This window comes from Morus notabilis, unplaced genomic scaffold (assembly GCF_000414095.1).
Source record: "Morus notabilis unplaced genomic scaffold, ASM41409v2 Scaffold1412, whole genome shotgun sequence".
Lineage (NCBI taxonomy): Eukaryota > Viridiplantae > Streptophyta > Magnoliopsida > Rosales > Moraceae > Morus > Morus notabilis.
In genome coordinates this window covers 228,316-249,224 of record NW_010362216.1, presented here as the reverse complement: position 1 = coordinate 249,224, position 20,909 = coordinate 228,316, and the positions used below count along the sequence as shown (strand labels likewise).

The window sequence follows — 20,909 nt, the reverse complement described above, 5'->3', positions numbered from 1 at the left end:
ACAGTAAAAAACTCTCACATAAAGTCACATCTCAACTCGAATTAAAAACTTGAATCAACGAACTAAACGAACCTTATAGATAGTTAATAAAGATAACTCCTACCACATAAAGTTTTTTTTTTTGCCTGAATAGAAAGCTTATTGTTAAAACATAAAGCTTATTGTTAAAATATATCATCAATTAAGAAGTGACCACACACTGTGAAATTCGGCTGGGTAGAGTAGGGTTTTAATAAAGAGTTGGGCCGGCCCACAAGAATCGGGCTGAGACAAAAGTGGGCCGCAACAAGTTACTTGCCCCCAGAACCCGTACACCATCCGGTTACCTCGGGTAATCTCGGGTCGGCCGGATTACTTCGGGTAAGCCATCACTTTTTTAAAAAAACTGAGAAAAATTTTAAAAAACTTTTGCTTCTCAAACTAGTTTTACTTGAGAAAAAACATTTGAAAAAAAATTGCTTCTCATTCTATTGAGAATTATGCTTATTGTCCAGAATACTATGTAAAACCAACTCTCATTTCAAGACTCTCGTGTACCTAGATAAACTCAAAGTAAATTTGCTTCTAGTCCATGGGTTTACCTCTGTGGATGCTCATACCAAAAAACACATTCAGAATATCACAACCAATACTTACCTTCCAAACACGACCAAATCACAAATCACAACCAACCCAAACACTTACCTTGCACAAATCACAACCAACCTAATCTTGTCAGGGCAATTCAAAGGAGAAAAGGGAAAAAAAATAAAATCCAACCAACCCCTTCAAATCCATCCTTGTCGCGAGCAAGCCTTCCCATTGCACAGCCCAAGCCGACGAGACAAGAGAAAAGAGGGTCTGAAGGAGAGGCGGTGAGATGCGGAGGAGGAAGTGAGAAGAAGAAGAAACGACCAAAATCGAGAGACTCAGTCTCAGATTCAAAGACTTGAGAGAGCGGCGAGAAGACAAATGGGACAAAGGGGTCGAGAAAGAAAGAAAATGAGGAAGAAACAAGAAAGTAGGGCTGTAGGGTGTTTTTTTTTTTTTTTTTTTACACTAGGACCAATATCATGGTCGGCCGGGTAGGGTTTAACAGGTCAAATAAAGCCCGGCCCGCGACCCTACCCGTACAGTGCGGGTTGGGCTATTTTGAAACTGAAAAATGTAATAAAAAAAGAATACCTTATATTTTCGGGTAGAGTAGGGTCGGATAGACCGGGTTAATCGGGTTCGGGGTGATTTCTTACACCCCTACAAACTACCACGATAGACTAGTGGCAGTCGCTGATTGATAACCACAAAATATCACAAGAGCATACAACGATCACTAACAGACTATCATCGACTAGCAGAATTCTTAATATCGTGACGAAAGTATCATAGTAGAATATTATCGACCATCATTGGCTACTATCGATGACTAATTTGATATCGTTAGGGATATTTGAATTTTAAACATGTTTGTGTAGCATTTTATGCATGAATTTTTCTTTTCATGACAAAAATACAATCCAAAAAATATTTTGCTAGTTAAAAAATCTTATCATAACAATTTTTCACATGTTTGTGTAGCATTTTAGGCAAGAATTTTTCATTTCATGACAAAAATCAATCCAAAAAATATTTTGCTAGTAAAAAAATCTTATCATAAAAATTCTCCAAAGCCCCCGTAATTTTTGGAGTAAACTTATAATAACGTGTAATGTATTTTAGAAATAATATTGATTTTATTTTTTGGGTTGCTGTCATGTTATTAGTCAACCCTTAATACTTTAATTGATATCATATGTCTTCTTATTCATGTCTTTTTTTTGTCTATCTATAATATCATGTCACGTTAATTAAAATATTTTAATTATCATGACTTTTTAATTAACATTATATAAAATTTTAATTGAACATAAAAGTACATATCAATAGTGGAACACAAAAATCGATTCTCTGTATTAAATGATGATCCTTTTGCCTTAGCACACCATGGGAAAGAAAATGGTCATAATCGTGTTTAGGAATGAATATGCTAAGCTCATTTCCTCAAATATTATCAGTAGGTACTTCACAAAAGATGATTGCTCACACAATTAATGTTAGTGTACTAGTGGTAGGTGTTCTGAATCATACACCACGCGAATTTCATTGAAAATAACAAATCGACTTTCACCCACTACGACTTTACAAGTTCAAGAATCAAAATAGAACTGTCAATACCCCAAACATTGAATGGAGATGCTAAAACGTCCAAATTCAATTGGTTTGTTAAAAAATGAGTCGGTGTTAGAGTTGAACTCTTTCTCTTATTATTATGGCTAGAGATGTTAAAACGTCGAGTCGCCAATATAAACTCGACACATTAATAAGTAGACACGACACGATATGTCATCATTATTAAATGGGTCCAGCTCTTTCTGTTCACTAAATGGGCTGAGTTTGATGTAATTTTTTCATTTTTAGGTGCGACATGAACCCCGTTAAAAGTATAATAGGGATCCATCTAGTGAATATGAAGTATAAAACTATTATTATTATTGTTATTATATTATTATTATTATTATTTTATAAAAATTATAATGTTTGCTTGGTAAAGTTTTTTAATGAGACATGTAATTTTTTTAATTAATGATGTGCTTTTTTTGTTAAGATTTTATTGTTTTCATTATGTTTAATACTTATTTTCTTGTATTTATTATAAATTCACTATTTGGTACAACAAATGCATATCAAGAGCATGATAAAAAGCATGACAAACGCACATGCACATGCATGAACAATGGCGAAGCCAGCCTTTAGCTTTAGTGGTGGCGTTACAGGCGTACATAAATTTTGCTTATTTTTTAACATAAAAAATTATAATATAATATTTTTTAAGAAATACCAAATACATATCAAGAATTCTACCTCTTTATAAACCTATGATTGTCTTAGAACGTAATATACATATATATGTATAAAGACTGTTTGTTTCAAATCAATTGCTACCTTTTCTCCGCTTTGACTTAAAAAACCTAAACACACTTAATAAAATATAAAGAATAAAGAAAAAAATAAAAATTATTAAATATGAGAAATGTTTTGGTGTTTTTCATAATCAAAATCAAACCTTGAGCCTAGAAAAAGATAAGGACCAAACATGAACTTAAAATTTAAAAGTATCAATATGATGCAATCCAAAATATAAAATATAGTTTTTTTAAAAAACTCAAAATGTAAGGTATAAAAATGAAAAGAACACTACAAAAAGGATTTGCTCCTGAGTAAAATGAATAAAGTTGTTTTTAAAATAAATACTAGACATAAAATAAATAGGATAAAGTTAAGTGAGCATATATGAGAATATTAAATTTCATTGAGGGCAAAACAAATAAGTGAAAAATTTTCAAAGGTTGAAATTTAATTTTTTTAAATCTCAGTGGGGACGCCTGCACCCATTCAACCCTTAAAAGCTCTACCATTGGGTACGAGCGTGTCTCAAACACGTTATGAGCACAACTCACGCATAAATAGACCGTGAGTCGGGTTTGACGCTATAAAAATTAAATAGGTTAAGAGCTAGTACGACACATAAATAAATGAGAAAAAATAAAAAAAGGAAGAAAGAGAGAAATAAGTTAAGATTTGAGATAAATTAAAATTAATAGGTCAATAGTTTACATAAGTTAATAAATATGCTAAATTATTGTTTTCGTCCATAATTTGTTTGGTTATGAACCATAACTTGACAAGTTATTATCTATAACTTATCTGGTTATGAACCATAACTTGACAAGTTTGTCCATAACTTATCTGGTTATGAACCATAACTTAACAAGTTATGGCCTATTAATTTCTATAACTAAAAATTGGCCTATGTACTTTCTTAAGCTTTTCATATTGACCTATTTTCTACTATTTTCCAATAAAAAATTCCACTCTCCTATATAATAATCGTAAAATTATTATTTATACTACTCTTTTAAAAAAAGAAGTTTTATTTAATTAATAAAATGAAAATAAAAAATTAAAATCATAGTTAATTATTTAGAACGATATATCTTACACAAAATGATGATAAATTACGTACGTTTCTCTAAATTAAATGGACAAACCCAAATACAGTGCGAGCCACATATGAACCTAATTAAACGGGCATGTGCCATACTGAGCCGACTCGATTAGCATCTCTACAAGTAGCCAAAAGAGAGGAGAACGAAGAAAAGATATGAAAAATTTTATAGTGGCCGAAACTGCAAAGACGCGTACGTAAGCTGGTTCCTCTTTCTCCGGAGTTAAAATTTTAATTGGGGTGGGCCACCACCTCAACCAGACTACCAGACACAACAGTCGTTAAGTTTAACAGCCAATGCTTCTGCCTGCTACTCCTTGCTTACATTATCACTATTATACCATTATTATATAACCATCGTCATTATGTATACATTTATTTTATATTTCTATATTTTAAGAACTCTCACCGCCTTCCTCTTTTGGCTGGCAGGTCCAGATTTATTCAAAACCTCCCAAATATTTTGTTTTTTTTGGATGTTAAATGCAGGCTAGCGGCAGCTTGGAAATCTGGGGGCAAACCCATGTGCGTCCTCGCACCCCACCTGTTCGGTCAATTGCCTGAAAGACGTCAAACGCATAAAAATTTGTACAAAAATGTATAAACAAATTTATGGCTTTTCTAGGCTTCAAACCATTCACACATACCTTACCTTACCTTACCACACAACAACAACTAAGCACAATTATTGGGATTGAATAAATTGACCAATGAAATACCTCTTAGCCATATCTCTTTCTTAAATACTTTTTCATTCATTCATTCAATCAATCATTCTTTGCAAACCCAGACTTGTTTTGAGATTTGAGCTTCTGGGTTTTGCTCATCTCCACTCGTTGCCTAATGGGTCATATCAATTCCTTTTCTTTGCTTTGCCTTTTTTCTCTTCTTTTATTAGGAGCTTGTTTTGGTGATGATTCATATCAAGATCAAGAGAAAGACGGGATCATTGAATTGCCTGGACAACCCAAGAACGTGGGGTTCAATCAATACTCTGGTTATGTCACTGTCAATAGAAAATCTGGTAGAGCATTGTTTTACTGGCTCACCGAGTCGCCGGTGAGTCGGAGACCCGAGTCAAGGCCACTCGTTTTGTGGCTCAATGGTGGACCCGGTTGCTCCTCCGTCGCTTATGGAGCGGCGGAGGAGATTGGACCTTTCCGCATTAGGCCTGATGGGAAGACCCTTTACTTAAATCCTTATTCTTGGAACAATGGTATGTGGAACTTTGTTTTTTGTTCTTAAAAAAGAAAAATGTTTGTTTTTTTAGTTGTCATTGGTTTTTGTTTTCTGGGCAGTGGCGAATTTGTTGTTCCTTGAGTCTCCAGCTGGTGTTGGCTTTTCATACTCCAATACGACATCGGATTTGTACACTGTAGGTGACCAGAGAACAGGTATAGTTGAAATGTTGAGTGATCTCAGTTTTCTTGCTTGATCTGGAAGATTCATGGATGATGAGGATGTGTTATGTTGTTTAGACAATGGGGTTGACTTTGACATTGTTTGGTGCTTTTGGCATCTGGGTTTTTGTGCTTTTGTAGCGCAAGATGCATACATATTTCTTCTACATTGGTTTGAGAGGTTCCCACAATACAAGCACAGAGATTTCTATATTGCTGGAGAAAGTTATGCAGGTACCGAATATTTGTACCTTAACCTGTTTTTAGCCTCTAATATTAGTTATTGAACTTCAACTGTAATGGTGGAAGTTGTGTAGTTTCTGATTTCTTGATATGATAATGATGAGAGAAAATTTTCAAATCTTCACTCTTTTTAGGTCATTTTGTTCCTCAACTATCTCAACTTATTTACGAAGGAAACAAGGGAATTCAGAATCCTGTAATCAATTTCAAGGGATTTCTGGTAAGGATGTAGGCTGTACAAGAATTTTGGGGTGAGATGCAAATTAAAGATTTCCGAGGGCTATTAGTGTATGAGTTTCTATTTCCAAAGTTAGGCAATGATTGACTACTAAAACTGGGTCAACTTCTTTTCTTGTTCCATTTCTGTCTGGTAGGTGGGAAATGCTGTGACTGATGATTACCATGATTTTATTGGGACATTTGAGTACTGGTGGACCCACGGCTTGATCTCTGATTCTACCTACCGAGTGCTACGAAAGGTCTGTGAGTCTGGATCCTCACAGCATCCATCATTGGACTGTATGAGTGCTCTTGTTGTTGCTGAGAGGGAGCAGGGAAACATCGATCCGTATAGCATTTTCACAAGGCCTTGCAATAAAACTGGATCGCTAAACCGCAACTTAAGGGGTCATTATGTAAGTCCTCATGAAACCTTTCTTTTAGAAAACCACTGAACCCTTTAAATTTTGTCACAAAGATGTTGTAAGTTTTCATTAATGTCAAGAGATTTGGAAGTATAATGAGCTTCATACTCTAAATATTGCGAATTTATTCTAAGAAGCCCCGTGTTGTTCCTCTGGCGGTCTGGCATGATTTTATAGTTCATGATACATTCCATTAATGGTGCCACGTGCTCACAATTAACGGAGCTTGCTAAGTATTTATAGGCTTTGAATTTGCAAATTGGTTTAGAGTTATTCCCGGGAAACAAATACTTAAAGTTGGACTGAAGAAGGCATATGCTGTTTTTCTCTTTCTTCAAATGTATAAAGAGATTCATTAAAAAAGCTTGCCTTATCTTAGTTGTCTCCAAATGATAGTGATTACTTATGTTTAATGTGGTATTTATGTTTTGGACCACTACTAGTAAAAAAGAAGAAAGAAAAAAGTGTATCCCTCCTTTGAAATATCTTTAAATCTTCTCTTTAACTAGCTTTTAGGTGGGAGTGGGACTCCAAGAAATTATTGTTCACTTGGGTACTCGAGATGGTAGTGAATGTCATTTCCCATATGCAATCTGAGAAGTTGATTATTGGTCTTCCAACTTCTTTCCTTTCCCTCTTTTTCTCACATGCTTGTGAACTAATCTTTATAATCATTATGGATAAGAAGATGTGTTTGATTGACTGGAAGGTTCACCAACAGTTAGCAGTGACCTTTAGTTTTCTTAATGCAAAAAGCAAAAAAGCATAAAGGTTGTGTAATAATATTGTCAGAAAATTCTGTAAAAACGAGAGCAAGCTTTTATAGAATCGTATCTCTTGTATATAAGAACTGGAAAATAAAAGAAGTTAAATGTTATGGTTCATTTTAGTCATTTGTTGCTTTATTGATCTTTGATGCAGTTTGCTCTCGAATGAATTTTCGAATAAACTGATCCACTCAAGTTTGATTCCTGTTTAAGGTTCTGCTTACTGATACATGCGGTATCATTTTCCCTCGCTAAGTTTTTGTCCCACTGGGTTTTGCTCGGTGAGATTTTAAATGAAACATTTTCCCCCCTAAGGTGTTCACCCTTAGATATCATCTTTTTCTCTCTCTTCTTTAGGTTATTTATTTATTTATTTTTTTGTTACTTGGCTGTAGTTTCAGATGGTTATTATTCCTCTTGAACATATTGTTTTTAATTTCTCTTCTCTGTTTTAATAAAATCAGGGTGACATTGGATGCTCGATTCATGAGCAGGTGCCAACGTTGTTGGGATGTTGACTTGTCTTGTTAAATCCTCTCCTTTCTTTTATTTGTTTCTTCTCTCTCTCTGTTGAAAAACTAGTATATGGATATATGTAAATTGCGTGGGCTTTCCTAATTATAGTGTATCTTTCTCAAATATAATCAAGGTTTTAATTATTTCGAATTAAAATGTCCCCCTTTCTTAATCTTTTCAATCATAATTGCACGACGATGCTTGGTGCAATATCACATTAGGAAATAAAAGGGAGAAAATCCTTGTATAGATTTCCTTAATAATGGTAAGCTTTTTGCGCTTTTTTGCGCTTTTTGCCTTTTTAAAGCACGACAAGCCGCAGAGGAAGCACCATAAGCCCCAAGCCACCTGGAACAAGGGAGAAAAGCACTTTATTGGCTTACCAGCTTAATTCGTCTGAGTGAATCATATTGCTTCACTCTATTGCATATCTACTCATGTATCAGTGTGCTTCTTATAGTTCTAGACTTAGACAATGCATAAATGATTTATTTATATATTTTTGATAATTGTTGACAGTGTCAGTGTGCTCCTTGCACATTCATGGACGTGTGCAAGGGGCAGAGCTAGCCCATAAAAGGAAAATTTGTTTAGGTAGTTGGAATGTAGGTTCTTTAACTGGTAAATCTATGGAGTTAGCATATGTTATGGTAAGAAGAAGAATTAACATTTTATGCTTACAGGAAACGAAGTGGACAGGAGAGAAAGTAAGGAGATTGAAAATTTAGTACACAAGTTATGGTATACAGGTTGGGAAAGGAATCGCAATGGAGTTGGTATTCTAGTGGACAAAACTGTGAAGGATGACGTAGTTGAGATTAAGCGAATAGGGGATAGAATTATTATGCTCAAATTGGTACTAGGAAATAAGTCCATCTATGTAATTAGTGCTTACGCTCCACAAATAGGATTGGATGTGGAAACTAAAGTCAAGTTCTGAGAAGACACGAATGACATAGTGTGTCGTATAGGCAATGAGGATAGCATTTTCATTGGAGGAGATTTCAATGGGCATGTTGGTAAGGATAGGGAAAACTTCGAAAGGATCCATGGTGGTTTTGGTTTTGGAGCTCGAAACGAAGAAGGGAAATCTATTTTGGAATTTGCGTTAGGACATGATTTTATCATAACAAACACAGTTTTTAAGAAAAGAGATTCTCACTTGATAACTTTTAAGAATGGAAGGAACTTAAGCCAGATAGATTATTTTCTCACCAGGTATAGAGATCGTTCTCTATGTAAGAATTGTAAAGTAATTCCTGGAGAAGTACTAGCCACCCGACATAGGTTAGTGATCTTAGATGTGAGCATTAAGTTTTGCTATAGAAGGATTAAGATAAACCACCTCCCACGAACTCGTTGGTGGCATTTGAAGGGAATAAAGCAATTGGCCTTTAAAGAGAAGTAGTTAGATGAGGCTACTTGGTCATATGTAGGTGATGTAAATACTATGTGGGATGCCATGACCAGCTGCATTAGGAAAGTGGCAAAGGAGGTACTAGGGGAATCTAGAGGTAAAGGCCCCTCTGGGAAAGAAACCTGGTGGTGGAGTGAGGAAGTTCAAAAGGCTATTAGGACCAATAGGGATTTATATAGAGATTTACCAAAGCATAAGGATGTTGCAACTTTTAATAAGCACAAAGAAGCGAAGAAAGAAGCTAAGCGAGCAGTTGGTAAGGCTCGTTCTACTTACTTAGATGAGGTATATAGGAAACTTGGGACTAGAGAAGGAGAGAATGATATATATAAACTAACTAAGATAAGAGAAAGGAAGTGTCAAGACCTAAATCATGTGAGGTGTGTTAAGGATGATACGGATCAGGTTCTGACAAGATATAAAGACATTAGGAAAAGGTGGAGGAGTTACTTTGAGAAACTTTATAATGATGATTGTTAGTTTACCAATCCATCCCAAAAGGTTAAGCTGTTAGGAGGTGGGCCAACAATAGTTTTATACTTTAACACTCCCTCATGTGTGGGCTGGACAATGGGCAATCGTGTGGGTAAATTAATTGGAAAGCCCAACACGTGAATATTTAAGCCTGAAATATATTAAAGACCCAACACATTATGACAATTTATATGGGGATAAAGAGTGCAATTACGAGGGTTTGAATTCAGGACCTCCCGCTCTGATACCATGTAAGAATTAGACAAGGAGAAGAATAATCTTTATTCTTTGTCTTATTTCAGAGAAAAACGTACAGGGATTATATAGGCCAAGGAGGCCGAATCTCTTCCCTAAACTAAGGAACAAAATCTGTAAAATAAGAAAACAGAAAAGTCAACTATCCTCTAATATTTTTCTTTCTTAATATCCGGTGTACAGCTAATCATACCCGGATTATGCTTATTCCTTATTCTAATCCCTAATTTACCGACAATGATCATGCGATAGAGTTTGACAATCTTAGGTCACAAGGAGAACCTAATGTGATGTATATAAGAGGAATCAGAGTCTCGGAAGTTAAAACTGTATTGCGGAAGATGAAAAAGGGGAAGGCATGTGGGCTAGATGATATTCCAATAGAGGTTTGGATGGCGTTAGGAGATGCTGGAATTGTGTGGCTCACTAAGCTTTTTAATGAGATACTAAAGAAGAAGCATATGCCTGATGTATGGAGGAAAATTATTCTTGTCCCCATCTTCAAGAATAAAGGAGATGTGCTAAATTGTATAGGGGCATAAAGTTAATAAGCCACACTATGAAACTTTGGGAGAGAGTTATCGAAAGGAGATTAAGGGCCACAACTACCATCTCATGTAACCAATTTGGCTTCATGTCAGGCAGATCAACCACGGAAGCCATTTTTCTTCTTAGGATGCTGATAGAAAGGTGCAGAGAAGCCAAGACGGACCTACATATGGTCTTTATAGATTTAGAAAAGGCATATGATAGGGTGCCGAGGGAAGTTTTATGGTGGGTGTTAGAAAAGAGAGGAGTGCATGTGAGGTATATTAAGGTAATTAAGGACATGTACGATGGGGTGGTCACGAGTATGAGAACTGCTGAAGGCTACACGGCAGAGTTTTCCATTCGGATCGGCCTTCATCAAGGATCTGCTCTTAGTCCTTATCTTTTCATCATCGTGATGGATGAGTTGACAAGAAAAATCCAAGATAGAGTTCCTTGGTGTATGCTTTTTGCGGATGATATAGTTTTAGTTGATGAACATAGGGAAGGAGTTAACCGTAAGTTAGAACTGTGGAGACAGACTCTCGAGACAAAGGGATTTAAGTTAGGTAGGACGAAAACTGAATACATGCATTGTAGGTTTAGTAATTCAAGTAATCAGAGTGATGAAATTTATTTAAATGGTATGGAGATTGGGGCTTCTAGGAAGTTTAGGTACCTTGGGTCTATAGTGCAGTACGAAGGAAATATAGAAGAGGATATTCAACATAGGATTAAGGCAGAGTGGGTTAAGTGGAAGAATGCTACGGGAGTTTTATGTGATGGCAAGATGCCTATTAAGTTGAAAGGAAAGTTCTATAGGACTGTAATCCGCCCAGCTATGTTATATGATAGTGAATGTTGGGCCATTAAGAGACAACATAAATCTAAGATGAGTGGCAGAAATGCGTATGTTAAGATGGATGAGTGGTCATACGAGAATAGATCGCATGAGAAATGAAGTTATTCATAGTAAAGTAGGTGTAACACCAATAGAAGATAAGGTGCGCGAAGACCGCTTGAGGTGGTTCGGGCATGTCCAACGTAGACCGCTAGAAGCACCAGTTCGTGCTTGGGAGGGCATTCTTATACCTAATACTAGGAGAGGGAGGGGTAGACCAAGAATTACGTGGATCGAAGTCGTTAGGAAAGATATTCTAGATCTAGGCCTTCAGGAAAGTTTAATTTCGAACAGAGCCATCTGAAAAAGTGAAATCCATATAGCCGATCCCAATTAAGTTGGGATTAAGGCTTGTTGTTGTTGTTGTTGTTGTTGTTGTTGACAATGCATAAGCAAGCTAACCTTCTGTTTAACTAAATAGTTTCCTCACCATTTTTTTTTCCCAAACGCAGCCATGGATGTCCAGAGCATACGATCCCTGTACTGAGAGGTATTCCAACGTATACTTTAATCTTCCAGAAGTTCAGGAGGCATTTCATGCCAATGTAACTAGGCTTCCTTATCCATGGAAAACATGCAGGTAACTTTTGGTTCTGTATCTTGGATAATTCTCTTTATGTCTTATATCACTATTGTAAATGATAATCTTTCTTTCACAGTGATATTGTGGGAAACTACTGGGCAGATTCTCCACTATCTATGCTTCCCATTTATAAAGAACTCATTGCGGCTGGTCTCAAAATATGGGTATTCAGGTAGGTTACTTTTTCCTCCTGACATTGCCTTCATTCCTTCCTCCCTATTCGATACACACCTCAATTATTTTTTTCTTGAGGAACTTGGTCGTATACAGTTGTAAGCAGTATTTATGATGGGACAATCCATTCTTATTTTTGTGGCTTCCGTACGTAGTTTGCGTTTTGTCTTTTCAGCACAATCTAGAAAAGAACTTCTCATAGGTTTCACCATGCTGTAACTGTTTTAACAAGTTTAGATTTTGTCAATTATGAGCAATCAACACTTTCTTCCTCCATGTCAACAGTAGGATGACCAGAATTACCATGCTAATCGCTAGCAGCAAAAGCCTTTGTCTTTCAATGTTGTCCTATGTTCAAGCCTGGTCAGTGGTAACTTGTAATGAGTAACACTTACCAAACCACGGCGCTACTTTTCATGTAGTCCTGTTGATTAGGGACATAATATGAACCATTCCATAATTATACTCCACCTAGAAATTTGCCCACCAAGCATATTAAGATGGCCATGACCGTGGTAATTTTCTTGGAAGCAGCAGAGTGATTTGATAGGGAAGAGTTAGCCAAAAGATAAAAGTAGAAATGGAGTAGTGCTACGTCGAGAAAACATGTCAAACGGTATTCCTTGAAACTGGAATTATCCCATACTAAACATTGAAGGGCCATTCTCAGCAGATATGGCTGCATTTGTTATTAGGTCGGTATACACCTATACGGGTACAGGGGCACTCCTAATTCAATATCACAAGAAGATAGAAGAGTAAAAGAGTAATTCTGGATTCTTATACGAATTCAAAAAGGGGGGGAAAAAAAAAAGGGAGTTGGACATTATTGTTAGAAAACAGTTATTTCTCCCTATTGGTGCATGCTAGCGTTGCGCAGTGATTTCTTTTCAAACAGGGGTTATTTTCCTTTATCTGAAACATGGCTTTTCATGTCTCTTGTCCAGTGGAGACACTGATGCAGTAGTTCCAGTGACTGCAACAAGATACTCCATAGATGCTCTGAAGCTACCAACTGTTACCAACTGGCACCCATGGTACGAAAATGGCAAGGTAAGTACTCCAAAAGAGATATCATTACCTTGAATATGCACTTTGTCTCTTTATCTTTTTTGTTTTGATTGTATGAAGTGTAGTGGCAGGGTATCTTTTTGTTTGTTTTTGTTTTTGTTTTTTTTTTTTTTGCAATACCTTTTGTAGCAAAATATGCACCTTTAATATTGTGCAAGGATACCTTTATTGTATCATTTTGTCATGTATCCTGCTAAAATTAGAATCCTCTAGTCTCAATCTGCAGCATATTCAGATCATTAATAGAAGAATGGAAATTTGAGAGAGTGATTATTGTTACTGGGAGCCATTACACTTTTAAAAGGAGAACAGCTTTTCCATATCTACAGTACCCTTGTGGGCCACTTTTAGGGTGAGGAAAAATTGTTGTTTGTTATATTTAGATAAGGATAACGCTAGGGACACCAACTCTTATTCCATCTTTTGAACACCAATCTACATGGCATGTGATTTGTAATTATTTTATTGGTAATAGGTGTTCAAAAAATTGCCACGTCAATTAATATTTAAAGCTACGGGCTTGTCCTGGTTCAAAGTTTTGCTACGGTATTTTTTCTCACAAAAATTTAGATTTAAAAAGTTATGCTACAAGGTTCTCTCACAAAAATTTTAAAAATTTAAATTATGATTCAAACCGCCTGATTTGAATCCATTAACCAAACAAGCCCTACATGTACTAGTGAAAACATGACAACTCATTGTCACATTGGTTGGTATTAAAAAGTTGGGATAATGTTGTGATACCTTGTACTACTCTTTGAGAAAAGCTGCACTCCATCTCAGCATTAAAAGGCGGACCCTAGTGCCAAAGAGGTTCCCGTACTATGACAGGCTCGGGGGAAAGCTCAATCCCATATGTACGCGACCTTACCTCCCGAAGTAGAGGCCGTTTCCGGGATTCGAACCCTGGACCTTGGGTGCAAATGCAAGTGCTCCCACCATGGTGCCAAGGCACTCCATCTCAGCATTACAAATATTAAATTATCTTGTACTGACTTGATAACATTTTGATTCACGTATTGTACACTTAAAAACATTTTATTTTGGGTGTGTTCTTTCTGCTTCAAATGTAGGAGTTTGGTGTATGACAAGTCAAGAACCATGACTCAGATTGCTGACTAAACCATTCTATTTGACATGTTAATTACGAAAAACATTACACCATTCTATTTGACATGTTAATTCTGAAACCATGTGATGTTGGTGAAACAGACCGTTATTATTAGAAAAAATTCATCTCCTTACAAACTCTTATCTTTTTGTTATACAGGTTGGTGGCTGGAGCCAAGTATACAAAGGGCTGACATTTGTTACGATAACCGGAGCAGGACACGAGGTTCCTCTTCATCGCCCTCGTCAGGCATTTATTCTTTTCCAATCATTTTTGGAGAACAAGCCCATGCCAAGTTAATGACGTTAAAATCTTATTCACTCATTCTTGATGAATAAGCCGAATAGTATAGAATTTTTACAACTGTTTGTATACAGTGGCAGGGAAAAGACTAAATAAGAGAAGCATTCCTCTCGAGTGTTGCTCCATTCTTGCCCCGAGCAGTGCCGCTTTACAGTTTTAGTCTGCAGACTGCTTTCTGGATCTCCTGTATGAGGAGACTGCAGGAATTAGTTATAGTTAGAGTTTATATTTTGCATTTATAGGATGTAAAAAGGTTGCAGGGAAATAATTATTTATAGGCTTCTATTTGGTGGAAGGAGGGCAAGATTTATATTGTCATAATAAGTGAAACTGAAAGTGTAATTGTTCCTGTGGAACCTATTCTTTATAGCAGTTCCAATCTGCTCTCATTTTTACCTGTGTGCTGTGGCCATAGAGTAACAATTAAATTCGAGAGGCAGTAGTGCTATAGTTATGTTAGGATCCTGGTTGAGTTATACATTGTTAAAGTATGGGCTTAGCATGTGGGTTTATAACTATTTAGCCATCCTCTCCCTACAAGTTAGTTTTCGGGGATGAGTTCTACCTAAGGGTTATATCAATTGGTATCAGAGCATGCCCTCCTCAGGCCCACGTTGCGGAAGGGGCGACCTGGAAAGGCCAGAGTGGGCCATCCAGAGTGGGCCGCCGTGGACGTCGGTGTCGGAAGCGTGGTGGAATGTTAAGATCCTGATTGAGTCTCACATTGCTAAAATATGGGCTTAGCATGTGGGTTTATAACTATTTGGCCATCCTCTCCCTACAAGGTAGTTTTCGGGGATGAGTTTTACTCAAGGGTTATAACAGGTTACCAGCTCTATAGTAGTGCTATGGTTACCAGCTCTATAGTAGTGCTTACTAGCTCTATTATCATCTTTTTTGTACCGACATACATGAAAACAGTTGTCATTTTTTCATTGCGAGATGCAATCTTCTGTTATTGATTCAGGAGGTAATATTTTATCTTTAAATACCTAAAAATAAAAGAATTACGACTTACATATCACGTCACTTGATATCAAAAAGTTAGGATTAGAATTGGTGTTTTAATATTATTCTTTGAAAATAATTTTTGCAATCAACAATGATGATCACCGGAGCTAATAGAATGCAAGCCAATTTACTCGAGCGGTTTGCAGCCTCGTGTTGTATGATGATCAGTCCTGCTAGTATCGTTGTCTGAATTATATTGCTTGTTGCTATCATTTCCCATTTTTTTTCTACACAATTAGGTAAGATAAGTGAATTTCATTGTTTTTTTTCCCACTTGTTCTTGGTTATTCATTCATCTCAGGCAACATTTAAGATATAAACTACAAGCATTAAAAAAAAAACACATTTGAGATATAGTGTTCGTATTCCGAGAAAATACGATGTTACGATAATACTTCTTAGCGGTCGGATCAGGCTAATTTCATTTCATTTGATCAAATGAATCAGAGGCATTGACTGTTGCTAACAAAATTCTAATGCAGAAAAAGAGTTCTTGTTCAATGATCAAGGACAATGCTTTCAGAGAATAACTACTTTACCAAACGCGAACAGTGACTTTGCTTGACTTGACTGCACGCCTTTAGTTGATTCAGCTGCTATGGTGAGAATGGAATGAAAAAAAAAATAAGAAGAAAAACAGTTTGATATCTTTTCTAGAAAGTTGTGGCCATTATATAATAACAACTTGCTAATTATTTTGTGCGTATTATTGGGGTTGGAAAAGAATTGAAAAACTTGGTGGAGATTAAGAAATTAATTGGAAATAAGTAGTGGAGCCGTAAAGGAATCAAAGAAAAGCATTAAACTAGTATTATGATGAGATAAGGAAGAAGGCAAGACATATATTCTATTCCTGCAAAAAAAGATTGTAATCCAGGTCCTAATAATGCTTGAAAAAGAAGCCCATAAATGGGGTCCATTCTCCAAAAGCAATCTCCTTCACACACATTTTGTAGTTACCAAAATGCCTGTTGTTCTTTGCTTGCCTTGGACTATGCACCATTAAACTGATGCCTCTTTATTCTTGAGGCTGCTTTCTCATAAGATAAACCTGATCATCTCTTGACTAAGGAAAATTCTTTTTCAGCACTGTATATAATGCATTCAGTTTTTGAGCTTGCTACTATTTGATGATCAAACTTTTTGTCGATACCATATTTGGGACATGATTAGCTCATGCAGATTTAGCGGTTGAAAATAATTTACCAGCATTGATTTTTAATATTTGGAAAGAGCGCAATTTTAAAAAAAAATTCCGGAACTTTGGCGACTTTTACACCTTATTCTTGCGCTTGCAAATTCATCCTACTGTCTAATTTCTTACGGAAAAAAGAAGAAAGAAAATAAGGGTGAATATGTTGAGCTAGTTAAAGAATATATATAGTTAGGTATCTATCATCGAATTGACTATCCTAATTGCCCTCCCTAATTTTAGAACAATGCACCATATTCGAGAATTTAATTGTCACTATCATCTCCATCGGTAATTGTCCATGAATTGAAGTTTCAAGTGGGTTCCCTCCTAGCTTAACCTGAAAAGCCGTTAGAAATGCCTCATTTTCTCTCAACCGTCTGCCTCTAATATATCATGTAATTTTCTATACAACTTTTTTTTTAAATCTTAAAAATAAGATATTAAAACTTTAAACCAGAGTTACATATGAAATTACCCCTAGCTATACCTGCAACCATAACTTATATATACAAAACATAACCATGACTTATATAATTGCATCGGTATATTATTTATATAAAAACAGTAAAAGATGAATAGGATTGTTGATTCTTTACTCATAAGATGTTCCATCAAGATTGTTCCATAACAAAAGGGTGTTTCGGTCAATATACGACTTTAAAAAGAAGTTCCTTAGTGAATAAGAAATTGAGATTAGTGCAATTAATTAGGTCATGTTCATTTCACCGATTCGAGTTTAGAATTTGAGTTTTGTTACAGTAAAAAAATATTAGAAATAATCATATCTAACTTTTTTGTTACAATAAAAAGCTTTTACATAAAATCACATATAAACTCGAATTAAAAATTCGAATCAGTGAACTAAATGGGCCTTTACTCTTCTTAATCCTCACTCACTTAACTAAAAAGTTATGATCAACATAGGAAAAAGCAAGAAATGAGAAAAGGCGATCAACACATTCCGAATTTCCAAGCTGCATGAGAAAAGCAAAGGAGCAACCCCTCACTTAAAAAGAGAAACACAAAAGCTTCACAAAACCCTCCACAAAGAATATAAAATAAAAATAGATAGAAGAATCATAGCAAGAGAAAGAATAACATAAACCACAAAACACAGAGAGAGAGATAGAGGAAAAAAAAAACAAAAACAAAACGTAACAAGCAATAATGTACCGTTTTAGCAACACTGTAATAGGGTTCTTGAACCTTTTTACCCTCTTGGCCTCAATCCCCATCATCGGCGGAGGCCTATGGTTGGCGAGGAGCAGCACCACCTGCGAGAGCTTCCTCCAGACGCCGCTCCTCGTCGTCGGCTTTGTCGTCCTCATCATCTCCCTTGCAGGCTTCATCGGCGCGTGTTTTCACGTCGCATGGGCCTTGTGGGTGTACCTCGTCGTCATGCTATTCCTCATAGCGACCTTCCTGGGGTTGACTGTCTTCGGGTTCGTTGTTACCGGCAAAGGGGGTGGTGTCGAGGTCCCCGGGAGAATGTACCGGGAATACCGCCTCGAGGATTACTCGCCATGGCTGAGGAACAGGATCAAGGACCCAAGGTATTGGAGTACTATTAGGAGCTGTATTCTGGGGTCCAATACTTGTGCCAAGCTTGCCACGTGGACAACTCTGGATTATCTTGAGAGGGATATGACTCCTATACAGGTGATTATTTTTTAGAGTTGATTTTTTGATTTGAAGGGTTTGTTGTTTGATAATTAAGGTTCTTGTTATGGAAGTGAAAAGATATGAACTGCTAATTAATTAGATTGTTTAAACAAAGTAAAGAAGAAAAAGAAAGCTTTTGAATTGTGGGTGTGTAATTTTTGGTATGGATCTAAGGTTACTTTTAGCTTTTGCATGCGCAATAAAACTATGTTAGTATTTTACATGCAAAACTTAGTATATTTTCCTGAAGAAAATTTTCCGTTTCAAAAGAAAAAGGGAAAGAAAGCAAACTGAGTGTGTTTTGTGTACATATAAACACAGAATTTTAGGCTTCCTTTCCTTTTCTTTTTTTGTCCTTGTTTTTCTACTTTTTTGATCTTTTTTCTTGCGTGAGACCTAATTTCTTTAGCTGAGTTTGCAAAGTATAATTGTAATGATAACATTAAATCGATAGACAAGTTAGGCTAATTCTATTCTCTCACAAACCCAACGTTACCTTCTGCCATTCTTTTTTTTTTTTTTTTTTTTTTTTTTTTTTTTTTCTTTTTCCCTTTTTTTTTTTTTTTTTTTTTTTTTTTTTTTTTTTTGTAGCTATTTGTTTACAGTAGTAATAACTAAAGTATATTTCAAACTTAACCTTTTCTTTTTCTTCCAAATTTTACTTTTGTGTAGCATATAATTAGCTCCTTAGCCAAATTTGTAAAGTGAAAAAAGAAAAAAAAATTAACTAATTCATATTGCGATATTTTTGTAGTCTGGTTGTTGCAAGCCACCAACAACATGCAACTACAACATGGCCACAACGGTGGCACAAGACCCCGACTGCTATCGCTGGAACAACGCTCCGAATTTGCTATGCTACGAGTGTGATTCTTGCAAAGCTGGAGTTCTTGAAGACATCAGGAGAGATTGGCACAAACTCTCTGTCCTCAACATTATCATGCTTGTGATTCTCATTGGCATCTATTCAATTGGGTGTTGTGCTTTTCAGAACACCAAAAGAGCCGAAACGGATTACCCGTATGGCGAAAACCGGATGAAGAGGGTCCGACCCAGATGGGACTACTACTGGTGAGTCTTACTTTAGAGCATATTAATTTTCTTTTTGCCTCAATTTTCACTCGATTCATTAGGAAAATGTTATTCATCACAACAACTATTGCAATCATCCTACTAGTGGTAGCAGTATATTAAATTGTCGCGTAACAGTGTGAGATCTTAGATAAATATTTTGTTTCACTGTATGTGGTGGTAACAATCAGTGGCAGAGTCAGCCTTTCACTTAAGTAGGGGCGTACACTAAATTTTTTTAAACAAATTATTTTAGTGGGGGCATATATTATTTCAGTAAGAGTTTAAGTGTAAAATTTTAAAATTTTAAAGGTAATATTTTTTTCAAAAAAATTTGAGTTGAGGTGATAGTCCTTATTGAGCTGTATTTAAATCCGTTACTGGTGACAATACAATGCTCAGTTATAGAGTCGTTTCATGATTATTGTTAGTAATTTTACGATCTAGTAATTATAATCGACAACATATTCATAGGGTTACATATTAAGACTTCTCGTTTTTATAATATTGAAATTTGTAATTGATTGAAAATCTAGTAAGGTCATGAACACTATTGATTATACTTACTATTTTTCGTTGCTAAATTAAATGACCATAAACAGTGTTTTAATCCCCAAGCATTAATTGAGTGTGTGGGCCCCATATTGCATTGTGCCACTTTATAAGTGATATATTCACTTCACTACCTCTTGTATACCAAAAAATATTCACTACTTCTTACAGAGTACTTGCAAGAGTTTTGATGTGTTATGCTCTGTTTTTCCTTATGTTTTTTAGAGATTCTCTGATATGTCTGGTGTACATGTCAATTATACTTTTTCACTTTAATATGATTTCGATCAATTCTAACATTAAAAAACATACAACGTTAATAAACATACCATACCCTACTAAGAAAATTAGAATGTTTGTATCTAACATGGGTTGGTGAGCAAAGCTAGGGTTGTTTTAACGTTTTTGATGCATCCAAAGTAAAGTGAACATTGTAAAAGTTTTACCTAGACATACATTATTGGTCAGTTGAAGAGTCTTTCGCTAATTCTCACTCTATTCTTTTTGGTTTATTTTTTTATTTTTTTATTTCTCCACAGGTGGAGATGGTGGCATGACAAAAGAGAGCAGCTTTATTAGCTGATCAAGAGCCTTTGTTATCTTTTATCAATTTCTTTCCCAGTCTTAATTAATTAGCTGCTATGCTAAGATATATATATATATATATATATCCTCTCAAGGCAGTAAACAAACATGAAGATACCCGTCTTTTATTTAGTGAAAACACAAGTACATAAATACTTTCACTAAACAAGACCAATTTAAGTAGAAAAATCTGAAAAATGATCCTAGAAACCTTTCATATATAGAAATGGGGGTTTTACTTTTGCATCAACAATAAACCAAATGTTTATGTTGCTATGTTACAGTTAACCTAACAAGAGCAAACACAGCCAACAACAATTACGACTATATTACACTACAACAAATATGAAATATATAGAGCTATTGTCGGATCATCATGATTCGTAGAGGTCTCTCTACCTCAAAAAAAAAAAAAAAAAAAAAAA

At 35.7% G+C, this 20,909-nt stretch overlaps 2 protein-coding genes across 2 annotated transcripts; both read left to right on the top strand.

Annotated features, from left to right (window-relative positions):
• The first annotated feature begins 4,447 nt into the window (after positions 1–4,447).
• Positions 4,448–14,896, top strand: LOC112092209 (serine carboxypeptidase-like 27). The gene is made up of 10 exons (XM_024167704.1): positions 4,448–5,237; positions 5,320–5,415; positions 5,563–5,655; positions 5,799–5,884; positions 6,039–6,299; positions 11,619–11,746; positions 11,826–11,921; positions 12,871–12,976; positions 14,265–14,400; positions 14,483–14,896. Exons 1-10 carry the CDS (start codon positions 4,865–4,867, stop codon positions 14,566–14,568), a joined length of 1,461 nt encoding a protein of 486 aa, XP_024023472.1. The 5' UTR covers positions 4,448–4,864; the 3' UTR covers positions 14,569–14,896.
• A 2,678-nt stretch (positions 14,897–17,574) lies between these two features.
• LOC21396598 (tetraspanin-6) lies at positions 17,575–20,515 on the top strand. The gene is made up of 3 exons (XM_024167702.1): positions 17,575–18,273; positions 19,031–19,347; positions 20,439–20,515. The coding sequence occupies exons 1-3, from the start codon at positions 17,782–17,784 to the stop codon at positions 20,476–20,478; spliced, it is 849 nt and encodes a 282-aa protein (XP_024023470.1). The 5' UTR covers positions 17,575–17,781; the 3' UTR covers positions 20,479–20,515.
• Positions 20,516–20,909: the final 394 nt, after the last annotated feature.

What these genes read in the sequence shown, in the direction of transcription:
- LOC112092209 (XM_024167704.1), top strand. Translation starts at nt 4,865, where the DNA reads ATGGGTCATATCAATTCCTTTTCTTTGCTTTGCCTTTTTTCTCTTCTT. An exon ending in TGCTGGAGAAAGTTATGCAG is followed by an intron (nt 5,656 to 5,798) that starts GTACCGAATATT and finishes CACTCTTTTTAG; the next exon opens with GTCATTTTGTTCCTCAACTA. An exon ending in GCAACTTAAGGGGTCATTAT is followed by an intron (nt 6,300 to 11,618) that starts GTAAGTCCTCAT and finishes TCCCAAACGCAG; the next exon opens with CCATGGATGTCCAGAGCATA.
- LOC21396598 (XM_024167702.1), top strand. Translation starts at nt 17,782, where the DNA reads ATGTACCGTTTTAGCAACACTGTAATAGGGTTCTTGAACCTTTTTACC. An exon ending in GGGATATGACTCCTATACAG is followed by an intron (nt 18,274 to 19,030) that starts GTGATTATTTTT and finishes ATATTTTTGTAG; the next exon opens with TCTGGTTGTTGCAAGCCACC. An exon ending in CCCAGATGGGACTACTACTG is followed by an intron (nt 19,348 to 20,438) that starts GTGAGTCTTACT and finishes ATTTCTCCACAG; the next exon opens with GTGGAGATGGTGGCATGACA.